Source organism: Pelodiscus sinensis, chromosome 24 (assembly GCF_049634645.1).
Source record: "Pelodiscus sinensis isolate JC-2024 chromosome 24, ASM4963464v1, whole genome shotgun sequence".
NCBI lineage: Eukaryota > Metazoa > Chordata > Testudines > Trionychidae > Pelodiscus > Pelodiscus sinensis.
Window position 1 is genome coordinate 13,246,992 of NC_134734.1, and position 27,017 is coordinate 13,274,008.

At 48.9% G+C, this 27,017-nt stretch overlaps 1 protein-coding gene across 1 annotated transcript; it reads right to left on the reverse strand.

Annotated features, from left to right (window-relative positions):
* Positions 1 to 1,769: 1,769 nt before the first annotated feature.
* Positions 1,770 to 25,945, reverse strand: LOC106731453 (NACHT, LRR and PYD domains-containing protein 12-like). The gene is made up of 10 exons (XM_075908301.1): positions 25,936 to 25,945; positions 23,050 to 23,216; positions 19,332 to 19,509; positions 18,818 to 18,883; positions 15,205 to 16,939; positions 12,518 to 12,604; positions 11,444 to 11,614; positions 10,399 to 10,566; positions 7,762 to 7,830; positions 1,770 to 6,061 (listed from the first exon to the last, which is right to left on the reverse strand). The coding sequence occupies exons 1-10, from the start codon at positions 25,943 to 25,945 to the stop codon at positions 5,926 to 5,928; spliced, it is 2,787 nt and encodes a 928-aa protein (XP_075764416.1). The 3' UTR covers positions 1,770 to 5,925.
* Positions 25,946 to 27,017: the final 1,072 nt, after the last annotated feature.

The following is a 27,017-nucleotide window of genomic DNA, read 5'->3' on the forward strand; positions in this document are numbered from 1 at the left end:
AAATCGCCCCTTCAGGATGGATGGGAGCGGGGTAGTTTCTTCCCAAAACACCACACTGAAAGCTGCGCTGTGAAAGTACTCAGAGCTACAGAAAAGACTCTAATTTCCTAGCTCCTTGGGAGTCAGAAACTGCCCTTCACTTCTAAAGCGTGAAAACGCAAAAGCCTGAAACGACACAAAGTCAAGGGAAAGCTCTTCAGGGTTGCTCAGACACACTAGGTCAATATATAAGATTCAGTCCCGAATTGAAAACATGACTGTTAGCGGCTACTCAGCCTTGCTGCTGGACTGTTGTACCCTGGCAGTTTGGCAGACTGGGCACTAAGCAGCAGCAAATTGTATGTCTTCACTACTGGCCACAAAAAAGCACCTGCCATTTTTGAGGGTTAAGGAGGAGGCTGCAGTGCCATCACATACCACCTGTTGATACTGAATTGGGCAGCAGCCCTTAAAACACTATGGCTACGTCTACACTGTGCATTGTTGCGCAAGAAGATATGCCAATGAGGCGTGGCGATGAATGTCACCACACCTCATTTGCATACCTAATGAGCTGCCATTTTGCAGAAGGGGCTTTTGTGCAAGGAGCTATCTGCACTGCTCCTTCTTGTGCAAAAAACCACTCTTGTGCAGGAGCTATTCTGCTGCTTATTTTCAGGAAGAACAGCGCCTGTGCAAGAGGGGGGGTTTGCGCAAGAAGGAGCAGTGTAGACAGCTCCTTCTTGTGCAAAAGCTCCTTCTGCAAAAATGGCGGTTCATTAGGTATGCAAATGAGGTGCGGCGATATTCATCACCGTGCCTCATTTGCATATCTTCTTGCGCAACAATGCACAGTGTAGATGTAGCCTATAGCTTTGGGCGATCTGGCCAAGCTTTGTGCTAAAACCAGAAGCAACGGGACTCTCTTCAGACATGAAGTGATTTGGAAACAGAACATTGTTGACAACATGCTAGGAGTGAAAACAAGGGTGCCTTATTGTCGTGAGGTGACAACTTTCCTACAGCATTTGATGCTGCAAACATTTACAAATGGCATTCAAATGTATGGACGGCTAATACAATAGGCAAAGCTTAAAACATACAAATTGCCTGCAAGGTACAGAATGTTCTGTACCGAGCTCATGAACTGTGTGATCAAGGCAAGAACTATAGACATTAAGATGCAGGAGTTCCAGTGTGTTAAACTGCAGTGAAATTACCCTACCTACTTTGTGTCTCTCCAGAGCAGCTCTAGTGATAGAAATGTAGCCGTGTTAGTCTGGTGTTGCTGAAACATAGTCCTGTATTTTGTTTCAGAGCAGCTCTGTGATTAATTTATTATTGCTAATTTGCACTAGGCAAGCACCCTGACCACAGGGCTGTCATTTTAGGTGTTAGACAATCTCTGCCTGTCAAGGTTGTTCCCCACTGTGGTATGACAAATGCAGAAGTGAGGGGCCCGCAAGAGCACCCCAAAACCTTGTCTCTACAGGTTTTGGTACCAAAACTTCCCCCCAAAATCCTATACCTGGATTTTGAAGAAATCTGCTGCCACCACCCAAGTACTTCCAAGAAAACTAGGGAAGAGATCACTTGGGAAACCTCCTCCCTAAGGTAAAACTCTCCCCTGCTCCAACCTCCATTTTACTTGGAGTTGGGAAAACCAGGAGGGGATTCACAGACAACAATGGACTCTGCCCTGGCAGTTAGGCACTGAGTCCAAGGACACACCAATCAACCAATTCCAGTTAATTAGAAAAAAGAAACAAACTTTTATTATTAAAACAAAACTACAGTTGCAAGCATAGTAAAGTGGCTAGATGGAAAGAGCCACTAATTGATATTTTCAGGGAACCCCAGGCTTAAAGCTTAGTTACAAAGAAAGACCAAACATTTAACCAGCTCAGGTTAACTAGTTCGAATTAACTTTGATAGGCGCTACACATACAAACCGCTAGTTCGAACTTAATTCGAACTAGTGGAGCGCTTAATTCAAACTAGGTAAACCTCATTCCACGAGGACTAATGCCTAGTTCGAATTAAGTAGTTCAAATTAAGGGCTGTGTAGCCACTTAATTCGAACTAGTGGGAGGCTAGCCCTCCCCAGCTTCCCTGGTGGCCACTCTGGGCCAAACCAGGGAAACTCTTCTGCCCCCCTCCCAGCCCCGGAGCCCTTAAAGGGCTACGGTCTGGCTACGGTGCCCGTGCCAGGTGCAAGCCTGCCAGCACCCAGCCAGCAGACCCTGCACCTGGCATGGCATGAGCCAGCCACCCGCTGCCACCCAGCCCTCCGCCTCTTCCCGAGACCAGGCTGGCGGCTCCCAGGAGCCTGCCTGGGGCCGCAAGAGGCGAGCACCCACCTGGTCTAGTGCGGAGATCGTGGACCTCGTCCAGGTTTGGGGGGAGGCCTCCAACGTCCACGACCTCCACACTAGGCACAGAAGAGCTAGGCACACGCCTAGGGCAGGATAGCTGCCAGCCTGGCCACCAAAAGCCACATGCGAACCCAGGAGCAGGTTTGCATGAAAATCAAGGTGGTCCAGTGAGACCCCCGACCCTGAGCCCTGAGTTTAGAACATAAGAACCAAACCCCTAATCATTTTAGTTGCCCTTTTCTGAACCCTTTCCAAGGCCAAAACATCTCTTTTGAGGTGAGGAGCCCACATCTGTACACAGTACTGAAGATATGGCGTACCATTGTTTTATACTTCCCCTCCTCCTTCTTCCCCTGGCTTCCCTCTTCCAGCTCCCTCCTCCCAGGTTTCCCCCGCCCCTCTCTGTCAGCCGACGGTCAGGGCAGTGAGTCCCTTATTACCGGCTGAAGTTCTTTTAAATTGTGCTTGGTTCTGTTACAGCAACTGAAGGAGTCAGGTTAAAGCTTAAACAGTTACTATTTTATTGTTACAGGGTAAACTTAGTTGTTAAATGCTACTGCTGTGTTACAGATAACACAGACACTACAAAGGACAGAACAGAAATTACACTAATAAGTCACTTACAGGTACCATGAAACCCTTTTGGTTCTCTGAGCTCTTATTAAATGCATGCAAAATAGACACATAGCAGGTATATATTCTCACCCCTGCGTTCCAGACTTGGCGTGGCCAGCGTCTTTCTCTCAATCCCTCGGGAAGAAGTAGGGCGAGGTTGGGCGTCCCACAGACCTCGGGAGACAATCAATACCTGCCAGCAGGTATAGATGATTGGAGCTCAAATGGGGTGGGCTGCTGAACCTCTTTTATACCCCTTGGGTCATGTAGGCTTCTTCCTGGTCTCAAGTGGCTAATTAGGAAAAATGGCTTTGAACACCAAGTTTCCCACGAAGGGTGCAAAGCATAATTTACACCTGGGAAAATGCAGATAATGGGCACCTCTGGTATGTGATGGGCGAAGATTCCTCTCCTGGGACAGTGCAGGCGTGTCAATTACTGGTACTAGCCATCAGGGCGACGGGAGGCCCCGGGTCGTCAGCTAGCCCATTTACTGTCTGGTTTCTGTTTATGGTAGAGTCAGGGACAGGCAGCACACCTGCGTTCCCAGGGCATCAAAGGCTGACTGCCTTTCTCTTGCTCTCTGGGGGTGGGAGGGAACAAGATGGGGTTCGTGGAAAAACAAGATGGGGGTTGTGTCTGGCTACACTCTCCCACCCTCTCTCTTCCCCTCTCCCACCTCCTTTACCCAGTCTCCCCAGAGGTTAATCCCCTCCCCCAGTTTTGTTAAATAAAGAGAGTTTCTATTTTTGAACATACGTGTCCTTTATTTTTTACATCAGGAAGGGGGGCTAGGGAGGGGTAAGTGGAAGGAGGTGAGGGAGGAATGGGGTACGAGCCCCCGATGGGGAGGACTGGGGTGGCTCTGCAGGCTTCTCGGGGTGGAAGCTCTCCTGCAGGGTCTCCTGGATCCTGACAGCCCCCCAATTGACCCTCCCCAGCTGGCAGCCTCCAGCAAGTGCAGCTGGGCTGGTGGCCGAGTGCTGTGATGTGCCGAGTGTGGGCACTCAGGGCACTCCAAGACAGGACTGCTTTGCTGTCCCTCATCGAGGTAGACAAGCAAGCGGGGAACCCTGAGAACTGTCTGTCCAGGGTGGGGGTCGGGTCCCTTTAAGCACAGCCCTCGGCTAGCCTGAGACAGCAGCTCCACGCTCTAAGTCCTAACCTGATGCCCTGCCGACACCTGTTCTGGCCAGACTTAACCTTGGTTCAGGGTCCACTCAATGTGGACATGCTAGTTCAAATTAGCAAAACGATAATTCAAATTAGTTTTTAGGTCTAGATGCACTAGTTCGAATTAGCTTAGTTCAAATTAACTAATTTGAATTAAGTTAGTTCGAATTAGTGCTGTAGTGTAGACATACCCTCAGCTCCATGGGGCCCTCAGCTTCCATTACCTCCTGCACACACACACACACACACACACACACACACACACACGACATTGCTTCCCACACACACACTTTTAATTTATAAGAGGCTTCTCACTCAGGGGCTCGCTGTGTGAAAGGAGTCCCCAGTACAAAATGTTTGAAAACCACATTAGATATAGGACACTGAGCAATAACAAAGACAGAGAGGAATGTGATACCAGATAGCAGGGAGCCCAAATCCCTCCTGCAACAATCCAAGTAGTTGGGGCTGGAGCAGGGGAGTCCATGAGCACTGGGGTTTGGGTCTGCAAAGCTATTCACAGTTATTTTTGTCATTATTGTGACAGACTGGTGGCTAAGCCAGAGCTCTGCCACTACAGCCTGGTTGAGAAGGCCAATCACAGCCTGAGCAAGCCCAGGCCTGAAGGGGTAATGGTAGCAGATGTGGGCCTCATTAGCCAGAGGGCTGGATAAATCAGCCAGGGGGGAAGTGAAAGGGAGAAGCCAGGAGCCAGGGTGGGCTGAGGGTGCTCTCTAGCCAGAAGGAGAGGCTGGCTGAGTTACCTGAGGGAAAATGAAAGCTCTGTAAATAGAAGATGGTGGGACGCTGACAATAAAAGGCATGGGTGTCTGCACCAGAAAGGGTCTCCAGCTGATTTGTGGATAAAGAAAGTGTCCCAGGGTGAGGGGCCTGAGCTAGGACCTTGCCACATTATCAATAAAGCGTTATAAGCCACCAATGATAATCTAAATGATACAAACACAGACCAGGAATGGCATATGAACCATTTCATATCTGAATTAGACACTTGTAGAAACAGAACAGGAAATAGGTACGTCATGTCTCAGAAACCCTCATATGACAACTGTTGGCAAATGTTGCTTCTTTAATGATTTGTGCTGCCCTTGCCAATTCTACTGGCTGAGATCAACCCCCAAACTCACCCGCCACACATCTGAACAGACTCCCAAATACAACTTCCTACACAACTTCCCTAATATCCTTCTATATAGAAAGAGTGGCAGAAACACGTGCAAACTGCAGGTCTCCCAATAAACTAAGACATAGCCCCATTTAGTCATTCCCCTTTGACTCCCATCTAGATAAAATGGTCTCATATAGTGAGGAGTTTTTGAAAACCTCATTTGCCAAATGTAAGGGTCTTACTAGTCCTAAAGGATCACACTTACCCCATGCCCAGGTCAATGTATATCTCAGATCTTATCCAAATATCACACTATCTGGCAATCCTTAGTCAACTAACTGAAGATGTATTAAGAAAAGAAAACAAGAGTTAAAATGGTTATTTTACAGATCCTTATATCAGGTATATAGCAGTGACAGAACACACTACTGACTTGCAAAGGTCTCTCTGGTAACTTCCAGAAGAATTGAATACCTCAGTCCACAGGTCTACATACTCTTTTTGGTTGTAAATGCACAGTCCAGAAAATTGGAGCAGGAAAGAGGCAAAATGGAGATGTCGCAGTTGCCTTTTATATCCTTTGCTGTGTGCATGGAAAGTTACTGTCCCAAACAGAGCTATAGCCTCTGTATTACTGGTCCAAGATGAAGTCATGGGTCACATGAGCATATCATATGCTGGAATCATAAAGGTTGGTGATTGGCTCCTTACTGTCTGAAGCATCCACTGGAAAAGCCTTCTGGGTGGAATGAATTTCTTCTGTGGCCTGTCTAGCCCTGATGTAAATCTATATGGTGGTGTCACCCAAGAGTACAACACATATTTAAGAAACAAGTACCTAGCCAATATTCATAACTTCAGATCCAAAGATGATACATGCCTATAAACAAGAAATCAGTGGTTCCCTAACTTTTCGGCATCATACCCCCTTTTTGATTTTTGAGAAACCCTCACATGCACACCAAAAAAATAGCCACAAAACTTGTTGAGCAAAAAAAAAAAAAGGGGGGGGGGGTTTGCTCTTTTAAGAGAAGAGCAGGCATTGCCCTTCTAAGACGGCCATTTTGAAGTCTGCTCAAGATGCTCCATCCTCCCCCAGCCCCAGCCAGCCCAAACTACATGGACCAGGTGTAAGGGTAAACTGAGGCAGTCCATGGTATTCTACTAAGAACTCTCTTTCAAATCCTAAATTTGAGGCAAGGCCTGGGAACACACAGAACAAGCAGTTAACATGACCCTGGTCACCCTGGCAACCACATTCCAAGAGGGCCTCACTCCGATAAGACCCTGGCTGGTACCAAAACAAACTTCACGGAAGTCGTTCTCACTGTCTCCTTAATTCTAGATAATAAACCTGGATCCCAAGGACCACGCCAACACAAGGCAGTAATCATCCTACAGTAGACGTATCATAATTTCAGCAAACAAAGTTGCCATCAACATGTCTTTTGTTTACGTTGGCTTAGTTAGCTTGTTAGGGATAACTACCAGAATCATTGATAAGATGTTTAATTGGTGGTGGGCGGAGATACTGTGTAACCTTTGTAGTTTATTGGCTTATGTGCTCATTACGTCTTGCCACCAGGATCTATGAAATTGCTTCCACTCCACCCACCAGCTGCCTATATAATTCACTGTAATGTTTTGATTAACTAGTGCTCTCCAGATTAACCCCTGGTTGGTACTCTACCCGCGCTGGTGTACAATAAATCCTCAGCTTGTTTTCACTTGCATCCAGAGTGTCCAGAATTATTCCCTACAGTGGGCTCTTTCTTGGGGGAGGATTGACAGGAGGGCTGGGTTGGCTCATCCCCCCCCCCCCCCGAATTTCTTCACGCCCCCCAGTTTGGGAACCTATGAACAAGATAATCATACTTAGCAATTCATAACTTCAAATTCGATGCCTTACATGACATACTTAGTCAAAGATTTACTGAAACCGTATAACAGTGATAACATCAGTGATATAAATGATCACCTTGCTTTATACACAGCATCACACTCCATTTGTGGCAACTCTTTTTGCGCTACTTTCCATATCACACAACAGTACAAATCTGAAGTTTCCGTCACGACAGTGTTTTGGAATGGATGCAAACACTATGTTGGGAATGCAGGCATATTTAGAGAAGCCTGCTGTAAATGTTAAGGGTCTGTTCTGATAATATATAAGCATAAGTAGAACTGTGTAGGAAACTGCAGAGTAATCTTGTTTGTGAGAAAAAAAAGATAAAGTAACTAAAAGGCTAGAAAGGAGCAGCCATTGTACCACTGCTGGGGACGAAGCTTGGCAGGGTTTCCGGGAAGTTATTTCCATGCATTTCATGAGTGCAGCTGAGTCCTGATTTTATTACTCCCACAATGTATCATCTCAGTGGATGTTAAACCAGGCAGTGTATTCAGACAGCTGCAGTTCCCAGATTCAACGTCTGTTTTCACAAGCTGGGAGTGCACCGCAGTGCATCCAGTTAAAGAGTTATTTAAATATGAATCTTCAGATTTTCACTTTGCAGCTTTCTCAGCTGCCCTTCCACCTTTGGAGAGAAGTCATTCAAACTCAGTCTAGGAGAAGAGCAGAAAACACCCAGGGTTACTGTTTGGGAAGTCATAGCCCAAACGCGCAAAACTCCAGTATTGTTACAAAGCAAACCTTGGCCAGTAGTCCTGTTGTGTTCTCATAGGAACAGGACATATCAGTGCAATATCTGTCTTCCAGGTTCTGTCTGTTTACATGACTCTATGATCTCTGTCTTTTGGAGAGGTCGCAGTTAATTTCTATGACAGTCGTTCTGGAAAAACAACCCCATGACAGACACTGGTGTTTTATTACGTGAGTCATTCATTATTATCTTTTTTAAGCCCTGACAGTGTGTTTGGAGCTGTACAAGAGATTTAAAAGCCTAAGTCCCTATTTCTAGTGACATTTGCAATTTAAAAATAAGCCAGCAAACAGACATGTTGAACTTCTAATATTTGTGGCAGAAGGAAATAGCGCTGGCTGAATACTGAGGTGGACGTACGTCAGTAGACTTTGTAGAAGCAGTGGAATTAAAATGAAAAGTAGATGGGAGTCTGGCCCACCTGAGACATCAGAGCAGATGGCATTGAAGGAGGCAGAAAGCCATCAAAGGACAGTGGGGCTACAACTTCTGGGGACGTGAAAGGGAGGAGGGTGGGATCTGATATGCTACAAGATTGGGGAGGTAGGCCAGATATAGCCTTGAATCACAGAATCATAGAATACTAGCACTGGAAGGGATGTCGAGAGGTCATCAAGTCCAGTCCCCTGCCCTCACAGCTGGACCCAGTACCGTCGGACCATTCCTAATAGATGTCTATCCAACCTGCTCTTAAATTTCTCCAGTGATGGAGATTCCACAACCTCCTTAGACAATTTATTCCAGTGTTTAACCACCCTGACAGTTAGGAAGTTTTTCCAAATGTCCAACCTAATCCTCCCTTGCTGCAGTTTAAGCCTGTTGCTTCTTGTCCTATCCTCAGAGGCCAAGGAGAACAATTTTTCTCCCTCCACCTTGTGACACTCTTTTCGATACCTGAACGTGATTTGAAAGAGCAAGTCAGAAGACTCAGCGGACAGATCTGAATACATGAGTGGGAGGTGATTTTGGCTGCTGCATTGTGGACTAGATTGGAGGAAAGCAAGATGGGGAAAATGCTAAAACCCTCACACCAATGGGCATAGTTTAAAGTCTAGATACATGTGATAGGGTGGGAGGGGAAGGAGCCCTGAAAGGAAGAGTAATCAGGTAGTCAGCTCTTGTTCCTGTGGTCAGTCTTTGTGCATGCAGAAAAGGTCCCTTCAATGTGATGCCCATGTGGCCCTATTACATAGTCCATCTCCAGGCCAAACTGCCCATTATGTTTGGCTGTGATGAAGCCAGAGGTCTCCTGCACTGAGCCACCAAGGACACGTCTACATTGTGGTTCTATTTCAGAATACTTCTGGTCAGTGTTTTTTTTTTGTGCCGGGACACACCTTCTTTTGGGAGCACTCGCTTTTCTCCAGCAAAGCCCCCAGCCAGCTCTGGGAGCCGTTGTGCCGTGCCAGAAGGAAGCCTGCTCGGGACATACGGCAATTAAAGGGGCCGTGACCGCATTTTGGCCCCGACCTCCAGACCTTTTACAAAAAAAGCACTGCTTTTGGTATCCCGAAATAGCATTTTCCGCGTCTTAACCGCACACTTGTTATTTCTATATATAACAGGCTTGCTATTCCGACATCCCTGTAAACCTCATTCCACGAGAATTAAAGACATTTTGGGATAGTGGTTTATTTTGAAATTTGGCGTTGTGGAGACAGCGCCAAATGACAAAATAAGCTATTTTGAAATTGGCTCAAATAAAGGAACGCCATTTGCGTAGCTCAAATTGCATAGCTCATTTCAAGCTAAATGTTCGATGTAGACACACCCCAAGGGAGCCTAAAAACTCTCTAAATCACCAGACCCCTATTACCAAAGCTATATCCATGGCATTCCTGTCTTGCTATGCCAATGAGTGTGCACACAGGAATCCAACAGCGAGTCAGATGGGTTGAGTCAATCCTGACTATCGCCTTCTCTCGGAGCCAAAAAGAATTCAACTGATACTCGTTACTCTTTTTCCATAAATATACTGGGGAGGGGTGTGGAGGAAACAGGAATTATGACAGTGGCAGGTTCTGGATTGATGGTGCTGAAGACTGAATCCTTGGATTAATCCCAGAGCAGACACCACAGGGAGACCTCCCCTACTTCGCATGCCCTGTCCCTGGCCTGCATGGATCTCCCCCACCTCCAGCACTAAGTGGGAAGACCCAGGTCTATGGCCCCTTCAGTCATTAATTTTTCTGCTGAGTTTACCAGTGAAGGGGACAAACTGACACCAGTCTGAGTATTAATGGGTATGGTGGGATAGCTGTGCCCCAGACTCAACCCTGCCAGTTCATCTCACCCAGGTCACTCACCAGCCTGGGATCAAGAGGGGACAGGCTTCTTCTGAGCCATCTCCTGATACACAACCCGGTAACTTAATCCACAGATGTGTAAATACGTGGGAGACATTAGAAAAAAAAGTGCAAAAGCCGCTGTGAGTCTGAACAGTGGGAGGAGCTGGAAGGGGCTGTTTTACCTGATGTCGGTGAGGCTGGGGCTGGTCAGGATGAGGAGATGCATGTACTCAGCGCACTGATCGGTGAAAACGTTGGCACTCAGGTTCAGATGCTGGAGGGTGGAGTTATTGGAGAGAGCAGAGCACAGTCTCTCGCAGGATTCATCTGATAAGCCATTTTCCTGGAGGCTGGGTCAGAGCATTGGACACATCCATTAGACAAAAGCCTCTGGTTGCAGTGACAGGGCCTATCTACCCCCCTGCCCATTTGAGCCTCTCCCACCATCTTCCCTATATTGCTATTATTATTTATTCGTATTATGATAGCATCTAGGAACGCCAATCAGGGATTCATTGTGCTCAGAGTATAGCCAGGGCTGCTCACTATCAAAACTGTTTTTCAGGAGAAATTCAGGTTTTTGTTAAAATATGAAAACATTTCACAGAAAAGCATATGCTTTCCACAGAATTTATTTTGGGGGAGGGGCAGTGTTCCCTGTAAGCTGTGCACTTGTGCAGCCACTCAGGAGAGATTCAAATGCCACCTAGGTAATTAGCAGAGCACACACAGGTAGGTTTTGTTTCTACTGGTGGTGCACATTCACACATTCACATATGTGCACCTGAGTCCACATAACATTTTATTTATTTAATTAATTAATAATAATAATAATAATAATAATAATAATAATAATAATAATAATAAACATGATAAATAAGATTAATAAAGTACATAAAATAAATAATAACAATAAAATAATAATTAATAATAGTATAAATAAAAATAATAGAAATAAAAATAAAAATAAATAATGTTTTATTTTAATTTACATTTTGTTTCTACTGGTGGTGCAAATTTGAATATGTGTATCTAAGTGCACATAAAATTTGATTCTGCACATGCATGGGAAAAAATCCACACACGGCTGGAAAAAATGCACACATGGATGGAACAGTTTACAGGGAACACTGCAGGAGGGGCACAAAATATTTTGCCCAAAAAGCTGATGCTCTAGAAGACATTCATGCCATAAGGCAGAAGTGTCACCGTCAGGTAGATACTTACACTAATTTCTGAATCTTGCATTGTGGGGCCTCAAGTGCCTCTAGCAGGGCAGAAAGGCCAGCGTTCCGCACTTTGTTTTTGGTCAGATCAAGACTGAAGAGGGTCAAGTTCTCCTTGAGAGCAGAGGCCAGGTCTTTACAGCATGCTTCTGTGAACAGGTTCTTCCCTAGGCTAGAGAGCAGAAGGAAAGAGTGAGAAAGAGAGAGGGAGGAAAAGATACAGAGAAGAGGAGGAACAAGAGCATGAGAAGCCTGGAAAAGGAGTGAAAATAAAATAGATGAAGAAACAAGAGGATAAAGCAAAAAGAAAAATACCCAGAATAATAGAGAGAGCAGGAGGGTGGGTGAAAGGAGTCATGGACGTTTATGTCTACACTGCAGGGAAGCCTCAAAATTAGTCGGAGGCAAGCTTCCCTACTGTAGACATGCTATCTTGATTCAGAGTCCTTGGAGGCACTGGGGAGGAATAACTTAGAATGGCCCTGGTGAGGGGCTATTTTGAAATAGCAGCAGTGGAGCATCTACACACGCCTTATTTCAAAATAGCTATTTAAGAATAGGCATTATTCTTTGTAGAATGAGGTTTACAGAAGTCGTAATAATCTGTCTATTATTTGAAAATTATTTCGAAATGACAGAATTGCTGTGTAGATGCTCACACAGTTATTTCGGAATAACGGCCGTTATTCTGAAATAACTTTGCTGCGTAGGCATACCCCGAATTAAAGAAAGAATAAGAGAGAGGCTATGAGAATCACCCAGGAGCAGACAAATCAGAATAAACAAAAAACAATGCGGATGGAATGCAAGAGCCACAGTGTGGAGCGAGGGTGGAAGCCTCAGAAGCAGAATAAGGCAGAAACAGGAAAATACTCTGAGGACGCAGAGAGAAAACAAGCATAAAGTTATCTCCAGCAGTGAAAGTAACTTAACATTTCTTACAGGTACTGTCCTGCTACAACCTGGGTCCCTGCCAGCTCTTTAAATAGCCTCCTGCTGGCTTTTGCTGCAGCTTAACCAGCTCTTGCTGGAGCTACACGCCAGGGTTCACCTGCTTCCTTTCAGCTCTGATTACCTCAGGTCTTCCACCCTGCAGTTTGGATGCTTCAGTACAGAGCAAATATTCTTCATTGCAACATCCTTCAAATGGTTGTCTGAGAGGCTGGGGGGAAATGAATAGAGAGAATTACAGATTTTGGTACAGAAACATGGGCATTAGCTTCCAAGCTGAAATCCTGGCCTGAGCTTTCTCTACAGTCCCTTGCAGGAATACTACTTACTAAGACAGTGTGGATGTGTGGATAAGGCGCAAGACTGATCGTAAGCACTTCTGGAATCCATCCCCAGCTTTACAAATGGAAAAGCACAATTCGCACATGCTCAGCAGGGACTGGTAGAATTTAGCAGCTAAATTCTCCCAAGATCCCATCCTTACTGAGCATGTGTGATAAATGGGGGAGAAGTAATGCCCTTTTCTGGACATTCTAGTCATACAGCTAACTAAAGTCTTGCCTCACTGGTTAACTCACTCTTGAAACCTAACTCTCATTGTCTTGCCTGTAAGAGTTAACCACAGACAGTGGGACCTAGAGAGTCTTTGGGAATGCTAGCAAAGCAGAAAGTGAGTTGGCAAGAGGCCAGAAGAGCCAATGGAAACAGGGTGTGGGCTTTTGAAATGGAAGCAGATGCAGCGACCTTCTTGTTCTACTCTTTGTGTGACCAAAGCAGAGCCTGGGAGACATGATTTAAGCTTAGAAAACAGGCATGGAGAGTCCAGGGACATCTATGCCTAGGGTTGCCAGATGGTTTCAGAAAAAATACAGAAGAAAAAAAAAAGGACCCCAAGAGTTGTTAATCAAAAAAAAAAAAAAAACAGCTAAACAGTGTGGCCCCTTTAAAAAACGTGTGGTGAGGCTTTTTAGCACTAACAGGCTGCCACCGTCTGCCTGCATTCTTGCCTCTCTGCATGGGGCCGGATAGCTCCCCTGCAGAACCCGGTAAGCACTAGGGTTGCCAGGCTGCCTCAGTATAAAGCCGGACAGCCCGGGATTTTCGCCTCCTAGCTGGGAAAAAATCAGGAAGTACTGGACATTTCAGGTGTCCAGTATTTTCTGAATTTTTTTGCTGGACAGGAGGTGAAAATACCGAACTGTCCAGTTCAGTTCCAGACACCTGGCAACCCTAATGCCTAGGGAAGGATTAATGGGAGTTGCGTGGGGAGGCTGGTACAAGGTGAACAAGGAGACTTGAATTAGGGAAAGGGAGATGCTGGGATTGTGGGGGAGGCTAGGACTTGGACAGCAAACCTGGAGGGATTGACTAGGACTGGCTGAGCAAGGTGACTGGGACAGGGAGGTGAAGTCTCAGTACTGGAGACTGTGACTGGGTAGGCAAGGAGAACAGAACTGCAGCAAGGAGCCACAGGTAGAGAAAAGACCTGACTGTGCCAGTTGGAGAAAAACAGAATCTGTGCCCACCAGAATGCACTCTCCTCCAAAGGCTGGAATGGAACTCGAGTCTACCCATTCCTCAGCTGTAAATATGGGCAAAATCCAATGGCAGTGTCCAATCTCCCTTAGAGGTCTACACAGAGGATGACAACCTACTACTAATACCAGTTACTCGAGTGGCAAAGGGCTTCGCAGTGGATCTAGATCCCCCTGCTAATAACCTATGTGCCTGTCAATAAGGGGCCATGTGATGGAATTTCTGGAGGGTTTACACTTTGCTTTTTATGTAAATCTAGAAAATTGCACACATAAAAAGCATATGCCTCCATTGCAATAACATTATTAAGGTTTCAAAATCAAGCACTCCAAAGTTAAGAAATGCCAGAATTTAAGGTTGTCTGTGCAACCTTAATTAGCACCTCATGCATATTCATTATAATTAGGGCTCTGCCAAATTGACAATCCATTTTGGTCAATTTCACAGTCATAGGGTTTTAAAAAATCAAAAAATGTCATTTTTTCAGTTGTTTAAATCTGAAAATACTCAGAATTGTAATTGGGGGTCCTGACCCAAAATGGGTCCGAGGGAGGGGGAGTTATTGTAGCAAGGTGATGGTATTACCACCCTTACTTCTGTGCTGCTCTCACAACTTGACAGCTGCCCAGCTCTGAAGGCAATGCAGAAGGAAGGATGGTAATACCACAACTCCTGCCATACAATAACTTTGTGACACTCCATGATCCTTTTTTGGTGTCAGGACCCCCATTTACAGAAACACTGGTCTCCACCAGGGCTGGCCTTACCATGAGGCAAACTGAGGTGGACGCCTCAGGTGCCAGACTGGGGGGGGGAGCACCACTAGGACCCAGAGTGTAGAAAATTGTGCTGCTTGCTGTTAGCTCTCCTTTATTGGGGTAGGTAGCAGAGCAGCACCATGAGAGGAGTAGAACAGGAAGAAAGCAGAACTGAGACCTTTCAAAGTTTTGTCCCAAGCGAGGGGGCATGGAGGTGTCATTTGTGCTCCCCGCCTCAGGTGCCAAAATGTTGTGGGCCAGCCGTGGTCTCCACTGTGAAATCTGCACGCCACAAAGTAAAAGCACACGAAAGACCAGCTCCCATGGGCAAGAGCACATTTTTTAACTCCATGAATTTGGTAGCACCATAATTATGAGAGCAGGGGTTTGATTGTATATTACCCAGTGCTGCAACCCCCGTAATGGTAACACCGTTAGCTACCTGACAGCACTTCTGAGGCCTCTGACATGACAAGTCCGTGATATTTTAAACTTTACACACAACCTCTTTTCTCACCTCAGTTCTCGGACTTTGTGCAGCTCCGGGCTGAGTCTCTCCAGGCCCTCGTTCTGGATGAAGCAGGACTCTAGGACGAGGCGCCCTATTTCTTCACAGCATTTCAGCACGTAAGCGAGGACGGTGCAATCCACCGGCATGAGGTACAAGTCTGAGAAGTCCAGGTGGGGGTCTTTGCCCACCACGTCACGCACCAGTTGGCTGTTCCGGGATTCAAACAGCAAATTGAAAACATTCATCAGCCTCCTCTTCCCTTTGGGCTCGTCTCTGCTCTCCAGCTCCTCATAGTTCATTTCGCTGAGCCACCCAATAACTTGTCGAGAGGCCTCTGCAGAGAACTTCCCCGTGTATTTCTCCAGGGGCATCCGGGTGGCAGGATGGGAGAGCCCAGCCAGGAAGCGAGAGAAGATCTCATAGTCACCTTCTTTACAGGTCCTGGCTTTAGCCATTGTGTCTCTGAACCTGTCCTCCCTGTAATCCAGGTAATGCACAAGGGCAGCAAAGAACTCCTGGATGGTGAGGTGAAGGAAGGAATAGGTCACCTGGGAAGAGTTATCAGTTGGAGGGTTCTCCACCAAGAAGCCGGTGAGGAATGGAGAAAACTCCACTTTGAAATCCTGTAAATACTTCAGATCAAAGACAAGAATGTGGTTTTTGATGCCATATTCGGCCGGCCAGCCCAGGCGTGTCAGTGTATCTCGCATGCTCTGGGCCTCAGGCCGCTCCTGGGTGTGATTGGCCATAATATGGGTGACGTAGCTCACAAAGAGCTGGGTCACTGTTTTGGGGACAGGCTGTGGTTTCCCTGCCTGGGCGGTGAAGCAGGGCTTCAGGGCCGTGCATGTGATCCAGCAGTAAGAGGGGTTGTAGCACAGCGTGTACAGAACCTGACTGTCCCGCACGTATGCAAAGGCCTCTCTGGAGACGCGCTCATCTCGGAAGAACGTGGAAAAGTACCTTTCCCTTTCCTTAGCGAGGAAGCCCACGATATTGGCCACTCGGTGGAAGACACCAGCCTCCAGACCGGCCAGCTTGCTGGGGCGGCTGGTCAACAGCACAGAACAGCCCTTCAGCAGTGTCTGTTTCACCAGGCTGGCAACAATCACAGAAATGGGCTTCACATCCCCAGGTTTCAGACACAGATCATGGGCTTCTCCTCTCCTCAGTGGCAAATCAGTCTGGCTCTCATCCAAGCCATCAAAGATGAAAAGCAGCTTCTCAGGGTCTTCCAGGACTGTTGGGAGCTTGTCCCTGAGGAGCGGATATGTCTGACAGATCAGAGACTCCAGACTCCTCTTCTCACCAACAGTGTTCAGGTCCCGGAACTTGAAGATGAAAACGAAGGCAAATTTCTGGTAGTGCTCCCCCACTGCCCAGTCAAAGATGAATTTCTGCACCAGAGTCGTCTTGCCCACGCCAGCTACTCCGCTCACCATCACAGACAGGGGGACCCGGCGGGAGCGAGTGCACCAGCGGAAGAGCCGGTCAGGGGTGATACGTTCCAGCTCGCTCTTCACTCTCCTCTGGAGGCGATATTCATTCAGCTCCCCCGCCGCGGCCAGGGCCTCATGCTCCTGGTGAGTCTGCTTCATGAAATGACGGTCTGAGACCACCTTCAGCTCCACATAGCGGCTAGCAATGGGGAAAATCTCCCCCTCAGATTGCCCTGGGGTCTTGTTTTCCTTCATCGACCCTGTGAGATCACGGAGTTTGGCCTTGTGCTCTACTTGATAAGCTGAAAAAGAGCAATATGATTATTTGCCATCTCGCACTTCTCATCGCTGTTTATTTTATGAGGATCAGTAAGTGGAAGTTTGATAGAAAAACATCTCTAAATCGCACCCTGATCACACAATATGCCGAGGGTGTTGGGCGGATAGATGCCCAGGCCTCATTTCTTTGTTTCATCCCCTCTCTCCTCTTCTACACCTCATCACAAATAGTTCTAGTGGAACTAGCCCTGCTCAGACAGAACTGGTAGGTCTGGCTCATGTAATCCACTGGGGAACAGGTACTTACAATACCTGCATGCGAGGAGAGGGACAAGTGCAAAGTGGAGATCCTGAGAGACAGTCCAGGTGCTGTGATAAGACTCTTGGAAAACTGCCAATCTGCTTACAACGTCACTAACATGTGGAATTACACACTGTGATTCACCAATGTGCATAGTTTACTGGCCTGAACCTCTCAATAACTCCCATTTCCTTTCCTTAGCCAATCGAGCTTTACTTAGTTTACTATGGAGTTGACTGCTTACATTGTCTTATCTTTGGCCTACGACCCAGTAGGGGGTGAAGTGATTGGTCCCTTGGGAGATGCCGTGTGATTTCTGATTTCAGTGACCTATTATCACAAAATCCCCTTTGTCTGGGTGGCAAGATAAACTGAGAGTCTAAGGGGGCTGTCTATGACTCGGTGGTAAGACTGGAATATGGATCCAGGAGTTCACATTGGTCACTGGCTTGGGGGAAATCTAATTATAGAACATATCACCAGTTTGGGGGGGTGCCATATTTTTTGACCAGCTGCCCTGAGGTAGTTGCTTCTCCATGGCGACGGGAAGCGGATCGCCCTGGGGCCAGGGTACTCTGCCTGGCAGCAGGGGTCATCCTCACCTCTCAGTAGTAGGCTGGGAGGGCAGGAGGGTGGAGCAGGCTGCTCGGCCACTCCAGCTCCTATCTCCGTGGTGAGTGTGGGGGAGAGATGAGGATGACCCCTGCTTCCAGGCCCCTGGTAATCCCACAGCTTGTGCCATGTAGGGCAAGAGTCGGAGTAGGGGCAGGACCTGTGAGGGAGGGGTTACCCTGGAACCTATATCTAGGACACTGGGAGGAGTTGCCACAGGGTCTGCACTCCCCTAAGGAGGGCCCTGGGTAGGGCTATGGCCCTGTGCTCCCCCTATACTGCACACCAGGGCTGGCTGGGCACACATGGGCTTTGTCTAGACTACATGCCTCTATCAGCAGAGGCATGTAGATTAGACACATAGGCAAAGTCAAATGAAGCCGCGATTTAAATGATCATTTAAATTTACATGGCTGCCGCGCTGAGCCGACAAACAGCTGATCAGCTGTTTGTCCGCTCAGCGCGCTAGTCTGGACGCTCCCCTGCCGACATCAAAGCCCTTTGTCGGCAGCCCCGTTATTCCTCGTGGGATGAGGTTTACCGGGGCTGCTGACAAAGGGCTTTGATGTCGGCAGGGGAGCGTCCAGACTAGCGCGCTGAGCGGACAAACAGCTGATCAGCTGTTTGTTGGCTCAGCGCGGCAGCCATGTAAATGTAAATGAAGCCGCGATCATTTAAATCGCGGCTTCATTTGACTTTGCCAAAACAACAAATCTACATGGCTCCGTCGACGGAGCCATGTAGTTTAGACGTACCCATGGGTATGTACTGTACCCCTTGGAGGGGTGAAGTACAAGACATGCTCCCCCTGCAGGCTGAGGAACTCCAAGAGGAACTGTGTCCCACTGACCCACAACCCCTCTCGGAGCTCCCAGTGGGGCTAGTAGCCTCCGCACTGCCCCAGAGCAGGCCTATGAGCGAGCCCTTCTTAGCTTGACAAGAGCCACGGAGTTGGCAGAGTTAATACTGGTCAGTTCCCTCATGGTACCTTTCAGTTCTGGGTCCAGGGCGTGTCCTGATTTGTTCAGGAGAATTTCCTGTATCAGATCGTGACCTAAACAGAGAGCGATACAGACGACGCTGTTAGTTGGCATGGAAGAGTGCTCCCAGGGCTCGTATGTTAGCAGCTCCAGCCCAGCTCTGAATTCCCCCTTCTCCCCCGCTCCCACCCGTGAGACTCCATGTTTCCGAGATCAGGATCTGCAGGCTACTGAGGTCTCAGTGATGGAATTCCAGTCCTGTGACATCCCACCCAAAGAACCACAATGGTACCTTCTCTCCCCTAATCCTGGCTACTGTAGCCTGTATCTCACATTCCCCCTGCATTTCCCCTCCCTCTCCTTCCTGCTTCCCACATTGAATCGCCTAAGATTGATTAATTAACCCCACAGAGCACAGCCCTGAGATCAGGGCTGGACAAGGAAGAGCTGTAGTGAAGAGCATCAATTCCTATGGATCCCCCCATTTCCCGTGTCCCCCGCCCTGGGCGATGGGTTCGTTACCATTGTGAATGATTTCATCCAGCATCCCATGGAGGTTGGGGTGGGCCCACCGGCTCTGTAGAGCAAATAGACACGTCCACAGCCCCAGCCCCGTGGCGTGGCTCTTGGTCAAAATGTCACCCACTAGCTTCTCTGCGGCACTGGTTGAATCATGGTTCTTCTCCCAGTCACTGTAATCCTACACCCCAGAGAGACACAAGAGGAGGAAAAGTCAGAATCAGCCTGCAATGGCATGGAAGAGAGGAGGGGGGCTTTGAAAAAGCAATCACAAGCATGACACTGAATCATGGAAATGTAGGACTGGAAAGGACTCCAGCAGTGAGGCAGGGCTAAGTATTATCTAAACTATCCCTGACAGATGTCTGACCTGTTCTTAAAACCTCCAATGATGGAAATTCCACAAGCTCCCTCGGTAATTTCTTCCATGTTTGACCACCCTGACAGTTAGGAACTTTTTCCTAATGTCCAACCTAAACCTCCCTTGCTGAAATTTAAGCCCTTTGCTTCTTGTGCTATCATCAGAGATTTAGGAGAATATGTTTTCTCACTCCTTTTAGGTACCTGAAAGCTGTTATGTCCCCTCTCAGTTTTCTCTTTTTCCAAACTAAACAAATTCATTTTTTTAGACCTTTCGAGACCTTTAATCTTTTTTGTGGCTCTTCTCTGGACCTTCTACAATTTGTCACATCTTTCCTGAAATTTGGTGCCCAGAAATGGACACAATTCTCCAGTTGAGGCCTCATCAGCGCAGAAGAATATCTTTCTTACAACACTTCTGTTAATATATCCGGGTATGTCTACACTACACCGCTAATTCGAACTAAGCTAATTCAAATTAACGCATCCAGACTAAAAAACTAGTTCGAATTAGCATCTTGCTAATTCGAACTAGCATGTCCACATTGAGTGGACCCTGAATCGGGGTTAAGGATGGCCGGAAGCAGTGCCGGCAGGGCATCAGAGGAGGACTTAGAGCATGGAGCTGCTGCCTCAGGCTAGCCGAGGGCTGTGCTTAAAGGGACCCGACCCCCACCCCGGACAGACAGTTCTCAGGGATGCCCCGCTTGCAAAGCAGTCCTGGCTTGGAGTGCCCTGAGTGTCCACACTGGGCACATCACACCACTCAGCCATCAGACTGGCTGCACTTGCTGCCGGCTGCCATCTGGGGAGAGGGGATAATTGGGGGGCTGCAGGAAAGCTTCCACCCCCAGAAGCCCGCAGAGCCAGCCCAGTCCTCCCCATCGGGGGCTCGCACCCCATTCCTCCCTCACCTCCTTCCACTTACCCTACCCTAGCCCCCCTTCCTGATGTACAAAATAAAGAAAATGTGTGGTCAAAAATAGAATCTCTCTTTATTGAACAAAACTCGGGGAGACTGGGAAAAGGAGGTGGGAGAGGGGAAGAGAGAGGGTGGGAGAGGGGAGGGCAACTAAAATGATCAGAGGTTTGGAACAGGTCCCATATGAAGAGAGGCTAAAGAGACTGGGACTTCTCAGCTTAGAAAAGAGGAGACTGAGGGGGGATAGGATAGAGGTCTATAAAAACATGAGTGGGGTGGAGAGGGTGCATCAAGAAAAGTTCTTCATTAGTTCCCATAATAGAAGGACTAGAGGACACCAAAGGAAAGGAATGGGTAGCAGGCTTCAAACTAGTAAGAGAAAGTTGTTCTTGACAAAGCAAATAGTTAACCTGCGGAACTCCTTGCTGCAGGAGGCTGTGAAGGCTACAACTGGAACAGAGTTTAAAGGGAAGTGAGATCAAGTCATGGAGGTTGGGTCCATGGAGTAGTCTTAGCCAGGAGGTAGGGGTGGTGTCCCTGCCCAAGGTTTGTGGAAGGCTGGAGAGGGATGGCACGAGACAAATGGCTTGGTCACTGTCTTCGGTCCATCCCCTCCAGGGTCCCTAGGGTTGGCTGCTGTCGGCAGACAGGCTACTGGGCTAGATGGACCTTTGGTCTGACCCAGTACGGCCATTGTAAGCTCAGGGCTCAGGGTCAGGGGTCTCAGTGGACCACCTTGATTTTCATGCAAACCTGCTCCTGAGTGGCCAGGCTGGCAGCATTCCTGCCCTAGACAGCCACTTTTCTGTGCCTAGTGCAGAGGTCGTGGACGAGGTCCATGATGTCCACGCTAGACCAGGCGGGTGCCTGCCTCTTGAGGTCCTGGGCAAGCTCCCGGGAGCCGCCAGCCTGGTCCTGTGAAGAGGGGGAGGGCTGGGGGGCATTGGGTGGCTGGCTCGAGCCGTGCCAGGTGCAGGGTCTGCTAGCTGGGTGCTGGCAGGCTTGCACCTGGCATGGGCACCGTAGCCAGCCCGTGCCCCTTTAAGGGCTCTAGGGCCGGGAGGGGGGCAGACGAGTTTCCCTGGTGTTGGCCAGAGTGGCCACCAGGGAAAGCTGGGGAGGGCTAGCCTCCCACTAGTTCGAATTAAGGGGCTACACACCCCTTAATTCGAACTAGTAAGTTCGAACTAGGCTTAGTCCTCGTAGAATGAGGTTTACCTAGTTCGAACTAAGAGCTCCGCTAGTTTGAATTAACTTTGTAGTGTAGACATACCCTCCCAGAATGATGTTTCCTTTTTTTGCAATAGTATCACATTGTTGACTCATATTGATCCACTATGACCCCCAGGACTCTTTCGGATGTATTCCTACATCTCAGTAATCATTTCCCATTTTGCATGTGTGTGGGGTGGATGGCCAGCATCAGACCCTTAAGCCTCTTGAGAACATCAGTGGTGGAAAATTAGACACCCAGGGGCTCTAGGTGCTCACACACTGGGTGACAGCAGGGCCAGACTAAGGGGTGGGCAAGCCAGGCAGCTGCCCGGGGCACCAACCAATGGGGGGCGCCTGATGGTAGCTGTAAGGTGCTGCCATCAGGCACCGCGCACCTGGCTCCCGGAGGGCTGCAGTGGCCAGTGTCCTTCTCCCCGCAGCTGCGGGGCCCTGCACAGTCAGGCACATCCTGCCCGCGCGCCCCAGGGGCAGGCTTGTGCATGCGCCATGTGCCCAGAAGCAGGCCTGCGCACCCTGGGGACAGGCTCGCACATGCGCCGTGCATCTGGAGGTGGGCCCGTGTGCCCCGGGGGGGCAGGCTCGTGTATGCGCCATGCGCTCAGGGTGGCGCCAGGGCCCGGGGCACCAAAATGGCTCGAGCCAGCCCTGGGTGACAGCTGAGGGGCGAGGGGGTGTTGAGAATCTAAATGGGGCTTAAATGTTGGACTTAGGCCCTAAAGTGATAGTTAGGCACTTTTGTCTCCTTGTGGATCTGGGCTTTTGTCTAGATCCCTATCTACACCCCACACTGGCCACCAGACGGAGCCCTGAGCCCAGCAAGTCAGACCACACTTGGCCCAAGCTAGGGACCAGCCCAGAGTGTGGCGATCTAAAAAACCAAATTGGGGCTTTGTAGAAGTGCTTTTCAGGGGCAGCAGGGTCCGAAATACTGAGCAAATTCAGATTCTCCAGCTCTGGTGCTTGCTTCTAACAGGTCTAATGAGTCCATAGCTGAAAGTTCCTGGAGCCTGTTATTTTCTTGGCATGTGATGGCACCTGTGGCTAGAAGCAGCCCAGACTCTCTCCTGCCCTGGAGAAAGACAGGCCTCTGCGTGCAAGGTCCATCTGCCCTGGTGTCGGAGGACGAGGCTTCTCTAGGGAAATTAGAACGTCCGCTCAGGCAGCTTTAGCCTAGGGTCCAGCATAATGTGAAGGGAGTCCTACCTGGGCCTGCTGTGCGGTGAGGACGCGCCTGGCGGTGAGTTCCTGCAGCACAGTGAGGATGTCGTTCTCGATGACGTACACCAAGTCGGGGCGGAAGTGCTCGCTCAGCCTCATCAGCTCCCCGGGGGTAAAATTACCCAGGTGCTCTCTGAAGGCGTGAACATCACCTGTGGAGAAGAGCAGCCCATAGGCACCCTGGCACATACTGTCAGGCAGGGACATGTACCCATTCTATGCGCTCTAACCGCCCCCCCACACACACCAGGTACTCTGGCTATGGGGGCGAGCTCTGATTGGTCCATATTGAGAGGAGCCCACCAATCACACTTCTCGGTGGTCACCATGGCAGGTGATGCAGGGTGGGAGCTGGGCTGGAGCACAAGGTGTGAGGAGCTTACAGATACTCCACCCCCAGCCTTTGCCCGGATTACACTATTAGATTTATCTTTAAAAACTTAGAAGAGGCTCGTAGGTTGTACAGCACCCGGCCCAAAAGACGGGGGATCCCTGCCTGGGACACTTAGGAGCTGCAGTGATTCAGCGAATAAAGAAACTTGCTCTTCATCCCACCAAATATTCTGAAAACAGCGTGAGATTGTCCACAGAGCACCAACCTCCCTTCTGCCCCTTGATGTTTCACCAAGACTTCCCTCCTCTGCATCCCGTAGGCAGAGACGTATCCTGCAGCATGGCCAGAAGTCAGTAGACCCCTGGATTATTTTAAGCTGGTAGGAAAGTTGATCCGGAGCACAGTTTAACCCAAGGGGGACCAGCTCTTGTGCCTCTGCTTATCACAGCGGTGCCACTCGGGCACAAGGAGAAAGGGGGTCACCCAAGCAGCAAGGTCCCAACCACACCTAGGACTCCCCAGGTCACACCCAGTGCCTGACTTCACCCGACCAGTCAGTAGCCAGAGCAGATCAGAGAATCGATAACACATGGTGCACCAAGCAGCATCGCCTCAGAGGTGGGCTGCTGCATCCTGCGCCCTTAGGCAAAGCCCTTGAGAAACTGAGGCAGGGGCAGGAGCTACAGCTGGGGGGCTGAACTCTGTGGCAGGAGCAGCGCCTCCTGGTTCATGATTCATAGACTCCAAGGCCATTGGGATGATCCAGCCTGAACCGCCGGTATGATGCCAGCCACAGAGATCCCCCAAAAAATTCCTGGAAAAACATCCCACCCTTATTTGAAACCGGTCCGTGATGGAGAATCTGCCCCAACCAGAGTAATTAACCACGGGAACCAGTTGTTCCAGAAGTTAATGACTCTCCCTGTTAAACATGGCTTCAACTTCCAGCCATCAGACTGTGGGAGAGCTTTGTCCACTAGACTGAAGATCCCATTATTAAATATCTGTTCCACATCCTGCTACCTATGGACTGTGATCAATTCACCCCTTCACCTTCTCTTTGTTAAGTAAATAGATTGAGGACCTTGAGCCGATGATATAAGGCAGTGAGATAGGGTAGACTACACCTCAAGGCCTTCTGCTGGGGGCCTCAGGATCCAGCCACACCCATCCCAGGAAAGGAGCAGAGGAGTGGTCCTCCAAGCAGGCTAGAGTGGCTGCAGGGGAAGCAGCCAATCAGCAAAGCTGGTGAGGACCCAGCAGGTGCATATAAAAGGAGCTGCAGGGCCAGAATGAGTGCCATCTGCCTTCAGAGAGTGGGGGAGCAGAGTTGCCTCTGGCTAGCTGCAAGGGCTAACACAGGGCAGGGACCAGAGAATCAAGGGAATAGCTTCTGGCTGGCTGCCAGGACTCACTGAAGACAGGCTCAGGGAAGGGGTTATCAATGGAACTCCTCCCCCCCCCCCCCCCCCAAGGGTAACAGATCTAGATTGACCCAGCTGGAGAGCTAGGGTCAGAGAATTAAAGGGCAGGCCAAGAGATTCCAGGGAGAAAGTTCTGGGGATAGTCTGACAAGAGGACCACAGCCCGGGGAGGGCTACAAAGACAGTGCAGGCCGTCCTCTGGCTGAGTTGTTGCAGACCCACAGAGAGACCCATTGGCCAAAGCGGGGTGCCTGTAAGAGGAGAGTGCCACCCGGCTGAAAAGAACTGAGAGGATGCAGGCCCTGTCAGCCAGCGAAGGGGCCAACCCTATGGCGTTGTTCTCATGACTCTCCCGTGAACCTCTCAGCCCTTCTTGAACTGTGGGCACCAGAACTGGACTCAGTATCCCCGTGTCAGCTATGGAGATAAAATAACCTCCCTACTCCTATTGGAGAGTCTCCTGTTTGCACATCCAGGGGTCACGGGAGCCCTTTTGGCTCCCCTGGGAGCTTGTGTGCACGTGATTGTCCACCATGATCCCTACATCTTTTTCAGAGTCTCTGCTTCCCAGGGAAAAGTCCCCCCTCCTGTAAGTGCATTCTCTGTTCCTATACGTGCACATCGAGCCATATTAAAATGCATATTGCTAAGCGTGGCTCAAGCAAACGAGCTCTGTATGGATGGCCTGTCCGCTTCCCTATTGGCCACTGGCAAACTTTATACTTTCTTCCAGGTCATTGATAAAAATATCAGAGAGCACAGGGCCAAGAACTGATCCCTGCAGTGCCCCACTAGAATTACAGCCCTCAGCGACTCCCCACTTGCAAGCACATGTTCAGGCCTGTAAGTTAACCAGCTTTCAGTCCATCTACTGCGTGCCGTGTTAATTTGATATCGTTCTAGGTTTTTAATCACAATATCATATGGTCCCAAGTCAAATGCCTTACAGACGTCTAATTCTATTTCTCAGCCAAACTTGCCACCTCATCAAAAAAGATATCAGGTGAGGCGGACTGGAACTATGTTGCATATACCCATGTTGATTGACATGAATTACATTACGCATCTTTAATTCTTCAAGAATGACAAGCTAAGCCCATCAGCTACACTCACCTTCGGTCATCACAGGCCTTTGTCTGGAAGACATTTTATTTGCTCTGTGTCATCGTGTCCCTGGGAAGTTTAGAGAGAGGAAAATGTGCATCATACAGAGTCAGGGAGATTATTTTGGTCTACAGCTCATTCCCATCTGGAGAATGCTTTTTATTACATGGCCCATGCTAAAGAGAATATGTTTCCGTGCTCTCGTTCCCTTTCGTTTGCTCTAAACCAATGGTCCAATCTATGCAAACATCACTCCATGCAACTCCCTGGGCTCCTGTAACCTGCTGATGAGAGTATATTACAAGTCCCCACTGTGCTGATCTGCAAAGGGGATGAGGTGTTACAAGCCCCAGCACTTTGGACCTGCAGTCAGCCATGCTTTTAAATCTGGATGTTCCTGGCTTGGTCCCTGGTGTGTTGACCAGCATGGAAAGCATCACACTTGTACCAGGGAGGGCTAAGTTCCTTATGCCTGTGATCATCTCTTTTGTGCACAATTGATAAGCTGGGCCTAGGCTTCCCCTGCCACAGCCATGCACATCTGTAGAGTGTGTGCAAATGCTTCCCGGGTGTCTGTGCCACAGGAGAATTCTGAGCTGCCAGGATTTGTATTCAGTGTGCCTGGATGGAAGAGATCGAGAGAGTATACGGCAAAGGGGAATCAGGCTCTTTGGGCACAGTTCAGGGGCTGTTCTCCTGCAATCCAGGAGCAGGAGGTCCCAGTCAATGTACCCTCTAATTTTGTCCACCCATGTGTGGAATGAATTTTGTTATGTGCACCAAGGCATGTGTGGATGTGCACCACCAGTAGAAACACAGGTTGCTGGCTATGAGAGGCTGTGGGCACTCTGCTAACCAGCTGGGCAGCATTTGAATCTGCCCACGCAGCTTACAGGGACCATTGGCCCCAGTGCAAGGGATGCTCCAGGACAGAATGGCACGTGGGCAGCATGTGGAGGGGCCGTTACCATGAAGGTACAATTTAAGGCTGCACCTCAGAGCTACCTTAACATTTCCTGGGGCCCAAACCAGCTCCTGTTATCCTGAAAACCACCTCCACACTGTCCCAGTGCCCTTGTTAGCAACAGCCC

Excerpts from the sequence above, each read along its gene's own strand:
- LOC106731453 (XM_075908301.1), bottom strand. Across the intron at positions 11,615-12,517 it reads TGCAGGGTGGAAGACCTGAG|CCTAGGGAAGAACCTGTTCA; the intron begins GTAATCAGAGCT and ends TCTGCTCTCTAG. Across the intron at positions 10,567-11,443 it reads TGCAAGATTCAGAAATTAGT|CCTCCAGGAAAATGGCTTAT; the intron begins GTAAGTATCTAC and ends GCTCTGACCCAG.